The sequence below is a fragment of the Oryx dammah genome, unplaced genomic scaffold, assembly GCF_014754425.2.
Source record: "Oryx dammah isolate SB20612 unplaced genomic scaffold, SCBI_Odam_1.1 HiC_scaffold_18, whole genome shotgun sequence".
NCBI classification, from domain to species: Eukaryota; Metazoa; Chordata; class Mammalia; order Artiodactyla; family Bovidae; genus Oryx; species Oryx dammah.
In genome coordinates, this window is record NW_024070202.1 from 50,049,670 (window position 1) to 50,065,475 (window position 15,806).

General features: G+C 41.3%; 1 protein-coding gene across 2 annotated transcripts in view; it reads right to left on the reverse strand.

Annotated features, from left to right (window-relative positions):
• Positions 1–12,397, reverse strand: part of PNPLA8 (patatin like phospholipase domain containing 8) — a 47,064-nt gene extending 34,667 nt beyond the window's left edge. The window contains exons 1-3 of one of the 2 annotated variants that reach the window (XM_040260860.1): positions 12,241–12,397; positions 1,152–2,303; positions 853–1,002 (exon numbers count right to left, since the gene is read on the reverse strand). In XM_040260860.1, coding sequence (XP_040116794.1) covers positions 853–1,002; positions 1,152–2,213 — 1,212 coding nt within the window. In that variant the 5' untranslated portion in view covers positions 2,214–2,303; positions 12,241–12,397. The remainder of the gene's footprint in view (positions 1–852; positions 1,003–1,151; positions 2,304–12,240) is intronic. The other variant, XM_040260861.1, reaches the window with a different exon arrangement.
• Positions 12,398–15,806: the final 3,409 nt, after the last annotated feature.

Sequence of the window (15,806 nt, forward strand, 5' to 3'; positions counted from 1 at the left end):
ACGTCCAAATTGTTAATTATATGTCACAAATAATCCTAGTACCGAGGTAGAGAGACATCACTCACATTTTATGGTATTTCAGGGCTTCCCAGGTGGCAGCAGTGGTAAAGAACCCGCCTGCCAATGCAGGAGGCATGAGACAGGTCCGATCCCTGGGTCGGGAAGATCCCCTGGAGAAGGGAATGGCAACCCACCCCAGTACTCTTGTCTGGAGAATTCCGCAGACAGAGAAGCCCAGCAGGCTACAGTCCATGGGGTCGCGAAGAGTCAGACACAGCTGAAGCGACGGAGCACGCATGCTAGCACGAAAATGGTCTACTTAAATAGATCTAAATTATTTTCACTGTTTTATATTTGAAAAAACAGAGGCAAAGAAAATCTATTTGTTTTATTAATAGAATCACAAGTTCAACTGCCAATAAGATCATAAAATTTATTTTAGACTTTCAAATACAAAAAGATCATGAAATAAAAACAAGTAATGGTTTTACTTATAAAATACAAACTCCTGTCCGAAGAGTAGCTGCATAGCATAAACACTTAATGTTGCATTTAAGAAAACCTTGGTAGCTATTGGGCAAGTCAACTAATACACTGAGATATATCTTCTATTTTAAAATGGTGGAAGTATTTTAGAAGTACAGATATGAGTACCAAGAGGATAACATATTACAGAAGAAAAATGAGCATTTAGTGCAATGTATATCACAGAATAAATGGGTAATTACTGAGTATGTAAAACACACGTATGATAAAACCACAAAAATGTTTAAACAGAAAAATGAAAGGTGTCACCTTCCCCATTTCAGAAGGTTTACTAGTACTTTTGTTCCAAGAACAAATCAAAATTACCTTGACAGCCACTCCTTTTCCCTCAGGAAATTCTAAAAGATGGAAAGTCAGTTCTTCAACCCTATTAATGCAGAGCCTTGGGTCAGTTGTTCTTCTTAATGCTTGAACTAATGCCCGCGTTCTATTATCAATACTCACTCTGGCAATGATCTGCAAAGACATATTAAAATATGTATGATTCGAGTATGAAAACTGCTCCAGTGATACCAACAGATGATCAAAATTCTTAAATCATTAGGAAATGAAACTTAGAAATCTAACAAAATTAAAACTTAAAATCACAATGAATAACGACTTGCCTTTTCTCGCTGAAGAGATAACCGCCTTTTCTCCTCTGCGTTTTTGTCTTTGCTGACAGCCTGCTCAGATTTTGTCGTCTCTTCCTGTTCTTCTAACTGACTCTTTGTATCATACTTTAGTTTGGGGACAAGTCCACCAATATAACCACCTACTAAGGCTTGTACACCTTCCGTGGGACGAGAAAGAAAGTTAGCAATACTCTGTTTAGTAGAAATGGGAAGAACCTCAGGTGTCCCACTGGGACTTCCAGGCTTGTCCTCAGAATATAAAGAAGCTTCTGAATCTAGCTTCTTATCAGACAGGATGCCAGGATCTGGAGAACTGGGTTTCTCATCTTCAACCTTTTTAAGTTCAAGTTCTGATTTTTCCTGGAAATGTTGATCTTCCTTCTGTTGAGACATTTTTTCCTCACGCTTGAAGTATGAATTAATATGACTTGACAAAAAGTAGAATGACTCTCCAAATTTTGTGGTTATATTATTTGTGTAATGAAAAAGGCTTGGTTTACCTATATCGTCTTTCTCTATAACTTGACTTTCCTTTGCTGGAACAGAACTCTTTTCTGCTGACTTGTCACTATACTTTTTCAGAAACTTGATGGTTTGTTTAACGCTTTTCTGTTTTAACCAACCGCTATCTGTCACTTTTCTTAATATTCGAGAACTTGGCTTAAGTTGAGCTAAACGAGAGATCATTTCATTTTGTTTGCCAAAAACAGCCTTTGAAATAGAGTTCAAAGTATTTTTAATACGGGACATACGAGGGCTCACTTTTGTAAGTCCCTTGGGAGCAGAAGTGCTAAGTCTCAAGATTCCAAGATGTAAACCATGGTGGCTTAGGGGGGAACAGTGCTTACTGCAAGAATGAGCTTCACTTTTGGTCCATTTACATCTTATTCTGCTCGTATGAACACCTCTCTGTAGACTGATGTGGCTTATCCTCCAGTAATGTTCAGGTGAGCACAAGAAAGGCAGCTGCTTGCTCCTCTGCTTCCCACAAAGACTTCTCGCATTACTAAGGAGGTAAATATAATATAGATCTATAGTCAAATTAATAGACATAATTTAAAAATTACTTATTTTCTATACGTTATGACTTTCACTTCATTCCTGAATGCTTCATTTAAGAAATGCCATAATTCATGGTCTTACCTAAAATGGCAAGAAAAAAAAAAAAAAGATTAGGATTCAAGGTAAAACTGAAGTTGGGGAAGAGATAAAATACATTACTTGAACTAAACTCAGGAACTTGTCTCAAAAGAATATAGGACAATATATTTTCATGATGGCAATAGAGATTTCATTTTTAAGCAAATAGAAGGTAATTAATCTTTTAGTATAGAAATAAATGAGAAAAAGTGAGTAGTAGGATGTTTCATGGGAACTAATTTAGAGAAGCTACCGGATAGATAAGGTCTCCTACAACACAAAACTGAACATGCAACTGTGAAACAAAATCTATATTCACGGTAAGACAAGGAAAACTTAAACATAAAAGTTCTTCTCTGCCCCTTGGCCTCCTTTCTACCTGCACTCTCTACCTACCATACCTCCCCCACCAGCAGGAATACCTGTTCCACATTCACAGCAACATTCTCCCAACATCAGCAAGATAGAACATCTTTTCTTGACCTTGTAAAGGGCCACATGACCCACTGTGCTGGTACTTCAGTCTGGATTACGCAAACTGTCAATATACATTATTTTATGTACAGCCCTCTGTTTCAAAACATCTTATATAAACTGTGTCTCGACTTCTAACAGGTGGAACGTATCTCAGAGTTTTCTGAGATATTCTTCCTGGGTTATAATCCTCAAATTTGGCTCAGATAAAATCTCCCAATTATTTCTTAGACCTACTGATTAATTTTTCATTGACACAATATTCTGCTGTTTTTCTTCTTTATTATTAAGTCTTAACTGGTTTATGTGACACTAGACTTTAAGTTCTTTGAGGACTATAGTTAAGTCTTATACTCCTATTCACTGTAAACCATTTATAGAATATTTAATCTGAAACTTAGTCCCCCTGAAACCGAGTTCTTCTGTCAAATTTACTAACCTCTATCCAAAATGTTATTCTCCTGTCCAACACTTGTTCCCCTCAGGATTGAGGCATATCAAAGAAAAGGGGGACTGAAACCAAGCAGGACCCTATGGGACCCTCCCATGCATGAAAGCCTGTGTTCCCAATTTCTTGTTTGTAAGAAAAAGGCCTTCAGCCTCTGAGACCCTCCCTGAGTTCCAAAGGACAGATTCAAACAGTTAATTAAGAGAGTGAGGGAATGCAGAGAGAGACATCAGTGCAGAGATGGGACAGGGTCCTGGTTCATCCTGGGGGGATGTATATAACAGTCTTACAGAAATCTCTGAGTTTTTCTACGGGAACTAAGGCCCCTCCCCGGGAAGACGATGGTAATGGCAAGCTGAGCACAAGCCCTAAGATCCCAGACTGGCTGGAACCAGAAAGCTGATGACTGAGATTCCTGGGACACCATTCTGTCACCTCAACCTATCAGAAGAGGCCTCCCCACAAATTTTGCTTATAAAATCTCTTCCCCCAAACCCGTCAGAGTTCAAGTCTTTCAAGCAGGAGCTGCCAGCTTTATGGCTCTTGCAATAAACCCTTCTCGCACTCCAAACGTGGCCACTTCAGTTTGTCTGGCCTCACTGTGTGTCGGGCACACATTCAACAACTTGATGCCAGATACAGTCCTAAATGCTGAGACCACAAAGAGGATACGAAGAAACTTTCAGTCTAGAGCTTGAGATAGCCTTGTATAGAAGATTTCATGGTCTACTAGTAACTGCTCATTTAATCAAAGAGGTGAGACCAGAATAAACTGTGCATACATGCTAAGTCGCTTCAGTAGAGTCTAACTCCTTGAGACCCTATGGACTGTCCACGGGAGTTTTTAGGCAAGAGTACTAGAGTGGGTTGCCACACCTTATTCAAAACTATGTCCAACACCTAATAGACAAGGGGCGCATAACCACAGCATAAATGCCATTTAAAGCAGACATTCTGTTCTTTCAATTGGTAAAATGCAAATAATTGATAATATCCAGTACTGATAATAACCTGAGGAAAAGGGACACAGAGGGCTACCTGTCAGAATCTAATGAAATTTTAATAGCTGTCTACCAAAATTTTAAAGGCACATGTTCTTTGATTAGTAATTCCACCATAAAGAATCTATCCTACAGAAATAACTGCATAGGAGTACAGGTACATACACACATTCTTTGCCACACTGCTTGAAATATCAAAACACTGATAAACAACTCTTAAGTGTCTTCTAGAAAGGGATGGTTAAATAAATTACGGTACATAACATAATACAATGAGTTACAATGTAATGTTATATAGCAGTTAGGAACTAGATGATCCAATGTATCCAATGTATATATCCTTTATATACAGTATAGCGAGGAAGGCAAACTGCAATAACATATGTATGAATACATATACACAAGGATACACAGATGTAGATACACAGGTATTATGTAACACAAGAAAACAAAAACCTATATATGCAGCTGAAATCTGTGGCTACACACACATACACACATTCTGAAAGGGTAAGCACCTGTTTTGTTTATTCCTGTGAACTGAGAAGTAGAATTGAAAAAGAAGGGCTTTCGAGAGAAGGGCTTTTGAGAAGGGCTTTTACTTTTGGATGGATTCTATTATTTACAAAGAGAAAGCATCATATTTGTAATTTAAGAAAACAATGCAATGCACTTTAACAGATGGTACTATATGATGCTTCCTCCTTGGAAGGAAAGTTATGACCAACCTAGATAGCATATTCAAAAGCAGAGACATTACTTTGCCGACAAAGGTCCGTCTAGTCAAGGCTATGGTTTTTTTAGTAGTCATGTATGGATGTGAGAGTTGGACTGTGAAGAAAGCTGAGCACTGAAGAATTGATGCTTTTGAACTGTGGTGTTGGAGAAGACTCTTGAGAGTCCCTTGGACTGCAAGGAGATCCAACCAGTCCATTCTAAAGGAGATCAGTCCTGGGTGTTCTTTGGAAGGAATGATGCTAAAGCTGAAACTCCAGTACTTTGGCCACCTCATGCAAAGAGTTGACTCATTGGAAAAGGCTCTGATGCTGGGAGGGATTGGGGGCAGGAGGAGAAGGGGATGACAGAGGATGAGATGGCTGGATGGCATCACCGACTCGATGGACGTGGGTTTGAGTGAACTCTAGGAGTTGGTGATGGACAGGGAGGCCTGACGTGCTGCGATTCATGGGGTGGCAGAGAGTCGGACACGACTGAGCGACTGGACTGAACTGAACTATATGAATGGAAGACACAAAGTCAGAGTAGACATCCAGTTAAGTCTGAAAAAAAAAGATGCTGAAAACTGGGCAAAAAAGTAATTCATCACATGGTAAAAGATGACAGGGGAAGGAAAGAATTCTAAACAATGGGGAAAGCAAACACAAATAAACAAACAAAGCATTTAAGAAAGTACACACAATATAAGCAAAAATTGCAAGCAGTCAATTCTTTCTAAGACCTGGAGCCATTAATGAGGGACAGGCCGAAGGTGATATTGCAAAGACAGGAGGAGCCAGATTATGAAGGGTCTGACAATCTTAGCAAAGAGATTAAAGATCAAACTGTCAATGAACTATGTTAAGCAAAAGAATGACATTAGGAAGATGCTTCCAGCAGATCTGACAGATGGAGTAACAGGACAAGACTGAGAATGACAGGAATCAAGAACCCACTGTGATTCTTCAGAAGATAGTCTGAACTAACATCTTTACAAATTGCACGTGAGCATACTATTTTAAAATCTGTAAAGGGGAGGAGAGAAAAGAAGCAAACCTATCTGTCTTGCTGGCTCTTCTGAACCCCTCAGGATCTGCAGTCAATGTAATAAGCTGAATTAACACAAAAGTTCCACAATCCCCAACACAGAAATACATGATAAAATACATCTAAAGGACTCGTGGATAAAAAAGCTATACTCAAAACTAATAATGGACTCCTGTAACTTAACAGCAAAAATCAAATAACTCAATTAAAAAACGGGCAAAGGACTTGAATAGATGAAAGACGTCATCTTCCTCCAAAGATGACATTCAGTAAATAAAGCACAAGAAAAGATGAAAAACAAGACTGATATCAGAGAAATACAAATCAAAACCAAATGAGGTATTATCCCACACTTATCAGGATGGCTATTACCAAAAAAAACAAAAGAAAGAAAAAAATACCTGAGAAATAAATTCTGTTGTTTAAACCAAAAAACAGAACAAAACAAAAATGCCAGAAAATATCAAGTGTTGATAAAGATATGGAGAAGCAGAGCACTGAACCAGAGCACTGTTGTTGGAACTGGAAAATGGTGTATTCACTACGGAAAATAGTAAAACACAACATTATAAATCAACTACACTTCAATAAAAGTTAAACAACAAAAAAACAGTATACCAATTCCTCACAATACAGACCTACCATAAGATCCAGCAATCCTAGGTATATATTCAAAGAAACTGAAAACAGGGACTTAAAAAGTTTGCATACCGACGTTCATAAGAGCACTCAGAATAGCAGAGGTGGGAACAATCCAAATGTGCATGGACAATTAAATAAACAAAATGTATATACACACAATGGAATATTATGCAGACTGAAAAAGGCAGGAAATCCCCTCAAAGGCTGACATGGATGACCCTCGAGGACATCAGGTAAAATAAGCCAGTTACAGAAGGAACAAGTACTATATGACTCCACTTACCTGAGAGCTCTAGAACAGTCACATTCACAGGGACAGACAGTAGAATGATGGTTACAGGGGCTGCAGAAATGGGGCAGAGGGGAACTGTTTACTGGGCAGGGTTTCAGTTGTGCAAGATGAAAACGTGCTGGAGATTTGTTTCACGACAATGTGAATCTAGAGGATCCCACTGAACTACACACTTAAAAATGATTAACATATTAAATTTTATGATTTTTTTTTACCACAATAAAGTTTTTTTTAAAAAAAGAAACCCCTAATAAAGCAAAACCAACAGTGGAAAACCCATGGTTGAAGAGGTATCACATACCTGGATCTGCAGTCACATTTCCTTTAAGGTGCAGAGACTAAGCAATGGAAACTAGGGAATGAGACTAAACAATGGAAACTGAGCTAGGGAACTCCACGTGGCTGCTGCAGAGTCCACTGAAGCCACCATGGAAGGACACTTCCAAAGCTCAGGCAAGAGACTCTCTCGTTCAGCAACCCCCACTGAAGATGAACTCACAGTTAAAGAACCATCACTGCAAGAGACTACTGGCAAGTACAGCCAACAAGAAAAAGTGTAACTGAGATTAGAAATAATAGAAAAAAAAGTAAATAGGTTTAAGACGTGCAATGATAGAACAAAATTAAGGAAGAAAAAAAAAAACACAAACCTGTACAAAATTTACAGGAAGAGTAAAATTTTAGAAATGAAAATTTCAGCTACAAGCTAGTTACTAGATGTTACTGTAACATGATGACAAAGAAAGAATGAAAATAAAGGAAGAGGGGAAAATATATACCAAGGCCTATATAATCAAAAGAAAGCAAAAAGCACTTTAAAGCAAAAGCATTAAATAAGATTAAAAAGGCATACTGCTGCTGCTGCTAAGTCACTTTAGTCGTGTTCGACTGTGCGACCCCATAGACGGAAGCCCACCAGGCTCCCCCGTCCCTGGGATTCTCCAGGCAAGAACACTGGAGTGGGTTGCCATTTCCTTCTCCAAGGCATGAAAGTGAGAAGTGAAAGGGAAGTCGCTCAGTCGTGTCTGACTCTTAGTGACTCCATGGACTACAGCCTACCAGGCTCCTCCGTCCATGGGATTTTCCAGTCAAGAGTACTGGAGTGGGGTGCCATTGCCTTCTCCAAAAAAGGCATACTATTTCATAGTAAAAGGAATATCCATTTATTGAGAGTTATTAAACCTCAGTTTCCTAGGTCTTGGAGAACAAGACAATTTATTAATAAATAAGTAACTAATACAATGTATAGCAACAGATCAAGAAGTACCATGAAGAAAAACTAAGCTGGAGGCTGGGGAGAAAAGGGCCCAGGGAGGGCTATTTCAGGGGATGTAGTCAGGAGAAGAATTGAGTTGACATGTTACTGGAGATCTGAATGAAGTGAGGAAGCAAATTATTTAAAAGTATCCAGGAAAAAGGCACTCAAGGCAGAGGGAAAAGCAATCAAAGCTTTGGAGACAGGAATGAACTTTGTCTATTCAGGAATAGTAAGAGTAAGGTAGTTAAAGGAAAGTAAGAAATAGGAAAAATGGTAGACATGGATCCAAGCAAAGAACAGAGCTATAAAAGCCAGGATTACAGTAAGGGATCTGCATAGTTTCTTTCCAGTAAGAGAGAATCCTCAAGACCAACTAGAATACACCTAGCAACCTGGCAAAGAAATACAGCATACAAAGCAAATCTGAAAAGGGGAACAATTAAGGAAGTCTAGACAATCTCATGATCATACAATTTTAAAACACCCCTCTAGAAAAGACAGTTATCAGGCCAAAACTGCCAAAAAGAGCTGTCAACAAAATCAACAAGCAGAATTTAACTGATTCCAAATCACAACACTAGTAAATGCAGATAAGGGTTTGGAAAGCAAATTGAGCTGAGGCAAAAGTTAGATTGCAAACAGATAAAGAAGGTAAACTGTAAAGTGCCATCATCAACAGAAAAGAGCAGGAGGACCAGACTCTCTATTTATAGGATAGTACACAAATACAGATGTAGGCATAAACAGAAGAGTGAGGCTTAGACCAACCACTGGGGAATGGAATGAAGTTGTAACTAGAAGAAATTCAGGAACTGCCAGGTGGAGGCTCCGCTAAGGATGGAAAGAATTAATTTATGGGGGACTTCATTTGGTTATACTGCAATTATGCAGACATGAAGTGACAGAAGTTTGGACTGGATTAAGATAAAAGTACTATAATGGCTTCATTGACTATGCCAAAGCCTTTCACTGTGTGGATCACAAGAAACTGCGGAAAATTCTGAAAGAGATGGGAATACCAGACCACCTAACCTGCCTCTTGAGAAATCTGTATGCAGGTCAGGAAGCAACAGTTAGAACTGGACATGGAACAACAGACTGGTTCCAAATAGGAAAAGGATACCTTAAGGCTGTATATTGTCACCCTGCTTATTTAACTTATATGCAGACTACATCATGAGAAACGTTGGACTGGAAGAAACACAAGCTGGAATCAAGATTGGTGAGAGAAATATCAATAACCTCAGACATGCAGATGACACCAGCCTTATGGCAGAAAGTGAAGAGGAGCTGAAAAAGCCTCTTAATGAAAGAGGAGAGCGAAAAAGATGGCTTAAAGCTCAACATTCAGAAAATGAAGATCATGGTATCTGGTCCCATCACTTCATGGGAAATAGATGGGGAAACAGTGGAAACAGTGTCAGACTTTATTTTTTGGGGCTCCAAAATCACTGCAGATGGTGACTGCAGCCATGAAATTAAAAGACACTTACTCCTTGGAAGAAAAGTTATGACCAACCTAGATAGCATATTCAAAAGCAGAGACATTACTTTGCCGACTAAGGTCCATCTAGTCAAGGCTATGGTTTTTCCTGTGGTCATGTATGGATGTGAGAGCTGGACTGTGAAGAAGGCTGAGCGCCGAAGAATTGATGCTTTTGAACTGTGGTGTTGGAGAAGACTCTTGAGAGTCCCTTGGACTGCCAGGAGATCCAACCAGTCCATTCTGACCGAGATCAACCCTGGGATTTCTTTGGAAGGAATGATGCTAAAGCTGAAACTCCAGTACTTTGGCCACCTCATGCGAAGAGTTGACTCATTGGAAAAGACTCTAATGCTGGGAGCGGTTGAGGGCAGGAGGAGAAGGGGACGACCGAGGATGAGATGGCTGGATGGCATCACCGACTCGATGGACGTGAGTCTGAGTGAACTCCGGGAGTTGGTGATGGACAGGGAGGCCTGGCATGCAGCAATTCATGGGGTTGCAAAGAGTCGGACACGACTGAGCGACTGAACTGAACTGAACTATAATGGAGATGACTACTGCTCTGAGCCACACTTTGAAAACACAGCAATCAGCGAAACACAGGACTTGGTGACAGGAAAGAATAGGGTAAGTAGAGGGAAGTGTCAAGACAACTTAAGGGTTTTCAGTCAGAGAAACAGGGAGAATGCCATTTGTGGATATGAGACAGCTTGGAAGGGGACCAATTTAATAAAAATCTCTTGGTTTTACAGAATGCAGAAACAGTGGGGCATTCACATGGAGACATACTACAGGAACATAGGCTGTTGGATTTATGTTTGGAGTTACTAGCACAGTGACAGCTGAAATCCTAAGACTGGATATACCAAAGAAGGATATACAGTTAATTCTTCTCCAGCATTTGGGGATTGCAAAATTTGATAAAAGTTTCTCTTCCTTGAAAAAATGCTTATCTGCATATATACACTATATTTCCCAAGACATTTCAGGATATTTACATAAGTACTAAAGTATATCTTGGGTTTCAAATTTTAAAATTCTGGTGTAGAGAGAACAAGGGTAGAGCCTTGACAGCCATTCAGAGTGAGGAAGAGGTAGCTTGCCAAGCAGGAAAAAAAAAAAAAAAAAAGCACAAGAGAAAAGACATCCAGAAAAGCTCAGGGTAATGGCAGGACGTCCGAAAAAGTACTGGACAGTGAATGAAATAAAATATAAGACATGGGAAATACACGTCAGACATGACAGGAAAATGTCCCGCTAAGAGTTCTATGACCTTTTCACAAATATATGTTCCACACACCAAGCAGTAAGAACCCTTCGGCACAAATCCTCCGTCATTATTACTAAGCAAAAAAACAACTCAAAAGATGTACCTTGATTAACTTTGCACTTGAAGCAAGTAAACATATAAACTAGTGAACGTTTATGTTTTCATCCAACATGTTTATATCTTTTCATCCAACATGACTTGTTAAAAGGACATTGCTCTCAAGGTTTTAATTGAGATCTGACCCAGGAACAGAGAAAAACAAGATCAACACTGAGAAAAAAGTTTAAGAAAAATGATGAAGTAAGAATATGTTCTTATACTCAAAGTACAACTAATGTGCACAAGAGATTTGACATCAACAGCTACAATGGGCATGAAATATTTGCCTCATAAGAGGCATTAAACTCTCAGTTCACAGTGCAATAAACGTTTCTAAAACTCCCGGATTTAAAAATGCTTAGTATTTCACTGTCTTAACAGCATTTCCTCGATACACTAAAACCTACTTTTGTCATTTTTGAAAGTTCAATAATCGGGACTGTAGATTGGGATGGAGTTCAACTGGGATGTTAGCAGAAGTAAAAAGCACCACTTTAAATAGGATTACGTGATAGCTCCTCACCTAAGTTTTTCCTAGGTGTCACCACTTTTTATTTAAAGTTATCATAGTATCAGGTATAGAAACCAGTTTCCTCCCCGCATGATGATTTACATGACAGCGACTGGAAGCAGCGCAACAAACCTTCACCTATTAAACAGCACACATCTGAAACCGATTAAGCAACGGGAGCGGGGGACAGAGTTCAGTGTGGGTGGGGTTACGAAGAACCTGCTGATAATTAAAAACCTGGAGCAGCCGAGTCATCAGGTGCACTGACAGTGGTGAATCATGTAGGTAGAACAGGGACGGGATTTTGACAAGCAACCGGGAACTGTCGGAGCACCTACTGCCCAGGGGAAGTCAGACAGACTCCGGGAACCTCGGCTGCGAGGCGCGGGGGGTGGAACAGACAGCTCGGGGCTGAACCAGAAAAACCTAAACAGTCTGAGCCATGCGGACCAGCAAAGCCCACCAGGCCAGAAGACGAGGAGAGCATCGCGCACCCCTCAGGGCTGGGACCTGCGGGCCCTTCCGGTGCCCGGTCGCCTTCTGGAGCCCGGGTCCGGGCGTCTCCCCGCCCTCTCGCCCTGGAAGCGCCCTCCGAAGAGAGATCAGAAGTCCCGGAGGGCCAAAGGAGTCCCCGGGGCGACCCGCGGCCTTCTCCCCCTGCCTACCGTCCCGCCGGCCCCCCACGGGCCACCTACCCGGATGCAGGCCGCAGCTACTTGGGCGGCAGGGGCGACGCGCCTGTTCCCCGTACTCGCGTCCCCTCTGCCCGCCAGCATCAGCTGAGCTTCCAGCACAAACACCCGGGCGGCTGCTGGGGTGCCACCCTCCCCCAGCTCCGTCCCGCCCCAGCGGAAGTGACGCAGGGCGGCCCAGGTCTACTAGCCGACCGGGGAGGAGCTCCTCCGCCTGGCTGAGGCCTCTGCCTGTCCGTCAGCCGCCGCTCCGCCCCCTTCCCAGACATGCGCAATAGAGCACGGCTGAGCGCGGGCGGGAGACGTGCGTGCGTGCACGCGCCTGCGGGCACCAGGAGAGGCGCCGCCTGGCGACCAGCCATGGGAGTTTCTTTGGCTCGCCGGGCTTGTGTGCAGGACTCAGTACGCGATCAGCTGAGCTAAGCATCTATCTCCGCGTCCACTGAGGTTTTGTCCCCTCTCCTTCAGGTTCTCGGAACCCGGGCTGCGTACCAGCCACCTGGAGGATGGTGAGCGGCATGGACCGGGGTCCTAACAACTCTGCTGTCATCATTCCTGAGCTTCGCCACTTGGACTAAAAATCGCTGGAAAGCTGTTTCACATACGTTATCCTGTTGGAAGTCAGCCAGTAAAGCCCCGCTACGCTCTTCTTTCCAAAAGGTCCCACACTTAACACATTGGTTTTTCAATCCTAACATTTTATGCCCACCATGTCTGCAAATAGCCTATACAACCCAAAAGACAAATACAGCCCATGGCCTGTTTCTGTTCTTCTGCAAAGTAAGAATGGGGTTTTCATTTTCAATAGTTTTTTTTTTTTTTTTTTAAAGAAAACTTGTTGGGACATGTGACATTGACACGAAATTCAAATTCAATGTCTTTAAAAAAAAAAAAAAGATTTTTTCGAGCATAGCCATTATATGTCAAGAAGCTTTACTGCTAAAACAGGGAATTTGGATAGTTACTGTAGCTTCCTTTAAATAAGTTGAGGTTAGAAAACAGAAAAGTAGTCATTACTAACCTCAAAATGTTACCATGACAGATTCTCTTTTCTCTAGTCTTGTCATGTCTCACACGGGTGAGTGTTACTGCTTTAGTTCATATAAGATGATTGTGAAGTGTTTAAGGAAGGAATTGTATGAGCTGTCACATAGTGGGTGTTAGACTTACACCTTGTTTTTTCTTTTTAATTAAGAGGAGGAAGCCAGCTTGCCAGGCTCTTGGGGCACAAATGGCTGGATTACGTACATCATAATGCCTGATAAACCCCTGCAGTGTGTGATCTAGACAGGTTATTTAGCCATACTATAGTTAAAATGTACATGCACAAGCTAAACTTTAGAGGCATATGGAAGTAACCTTAGTTTCAGAGAGATGTTCCTCCCTGTTGTTAAAAAAAAATGACACTTGTTAAAACAATAAAGACTTTATTTAGGACTTTTGCCATAGATGTCAAAACTTTTGCAATTAGGGAAAGAGATTGGGCTGAATTACAAATACAACAAAGACAGTTGGAGATGTGTAGCCAAGGAGCAGAGGGGCCAGTGGATGGAAAATTACTAAGAGGGGACGCCAAGGGTAGGGGTGATTCTTGGCTAAAGCATTTTAACAAAGTTCTTGCTAAAGAGTGACCAGTGTGACTAGATATCAAGGGTGGGAGATTTTCTCTAAACTGACTCAGCAGAATTCTTGATAAAATTGGACTTGGAAGACGAAAGACAGGACCTGGGGCGGAAGCCTTGATGAAAGAGGGCTCAGAGAAATCAAAGTTTGACAAATGAGAAACTTTGTCACCATCCAATCATCCATCACCCACCCACCCCCTGCCTCCACTTGTTTTCCTTCACTTCCTAATTTAGTCAGACTTTATCAAATATCTACATTTTCCTCCCTTGCCAGAATTTTTTAAAAACTCTTGAATCCTTCTCCTTTACTCTTTCTTCCCCATAACTTTAACCATCCTGAAGTCTGAGGATTTTAATGGAGGATCTCTCAAGTCTTTCCATTGCTCTACATCTTGGCCTCCATTGCTTTAGTTTAAGCTTTCATCCTCAATCTTGTTAAACTGGTTTTCCAGCCTGTGAAGTGAAGTGAAGTGAAGTGAAGTGAAGTGAAGTGGAAGTCGCTCAGTTGTCTCCGACTCTTTGCGACCCCAGGGACTGTAGTAAACCAGGCTCCTCCATCCATGGGATTTTCCAGGCAAGAGGACTGGAGTAGATTGCCATTTCCTTCTCCAGAGGTTCTTCCTGACCCAGCAATCAAACCCGAGTCTTCCGCATTGTAGACAGATGCTTTACCATCTGAGCCACCAGGGAAATCCTGTAACTGACCTCCAACCCAGTTATTCTCTTCTGGGAAGCCAAGGTAATCTTGCTAAAGTGCAAGTCCAATCACACGATTTCTCCAGCCTTAATTTCACTACTTTCCCCTTGCTCTTTACCCTCTGGCCATGCTTTGTTGTTCAGTCGCCCAATCGTGTCCAACTCTTTGTGACCCCAAAGACTGGCCATAATTATGGTTCCTCAAATACCCTGTGCTTTTTCATGCTTCAGTACCTTTGCTCATACCTCCTTCAAAACTAGAAAAGCTTACAAAACTAAACATACTCTTACTATACAATGCAGCAATTGTTATTCTTTGTATTTACCTTAAGGAGTTGGCAACCTGCATGTAGATGTTTATAGCAGCTTTATTCATAATTGCCAAAACTTGGAAGTAACAAAGATATCCTGCAGTAAGTGAATAGATAAGTGAACTGTGGTACATCAGATAATGGGTTATTCAGTTCAGTTCACTCAGTCGTGTCCGACTCTTTGCGACCCCATGAATCGCAGCACGCCAGGCCTCCTTGTCCATCACCAACTCCCGGAGTTCACTCAGACTCACGTCCATCGAGTCAGTGATGCCATCCAGCCATCTCATCCTCGGTCGTCCCCTTCTCTTCCTGCCCCCAATCCCTCCCAGCATTAGAGTCTTTTCCAATGAGTCAACTCTTCACTTGAGGTGGCCAAAGTACTGGAGTTTCAGCTTTAGCATCATTCCTTCCAAAGAAATCCCAGGGTTGATCTCCTTCAGAATGGACTGGTTGGATCTCCTATTCAGAGCTAAAAACAAACTTTCAGCCATGAAAAGATGTGGAGAAATCTTTAATGTTTATACCAATCTACACGGGCCATATATCATATGATTCCAACCATATGAAATTCTGAAAAGGCAAATATAGAGATAGTAAAAACAAACAAAAAGTCAGCAGTTACTAAGGATTGGGATGGGGGCAGTGTGTGAATTAGGCAGAGGATGTTCAAGGCAGTGAAAACACTCTGTGATATTTGATGATGGATACCTGTCATTACACATTTGCTCAAACTCATAGAATATACATTACCAAAAGCAAACACTAAGATAAACTATAGACTTTGGGTTATTATGATGTGCCATTGTACATTCATTGATTGAAACATATATGTACCACTCTAGTGGGGATGACTTTCAGGATGGTTCAGATAGTAAAGAATCTGCCTGCAATGTGGGAGAGCCGGCTTTGGTCCCTGGATCAGGAAGACCCCTTG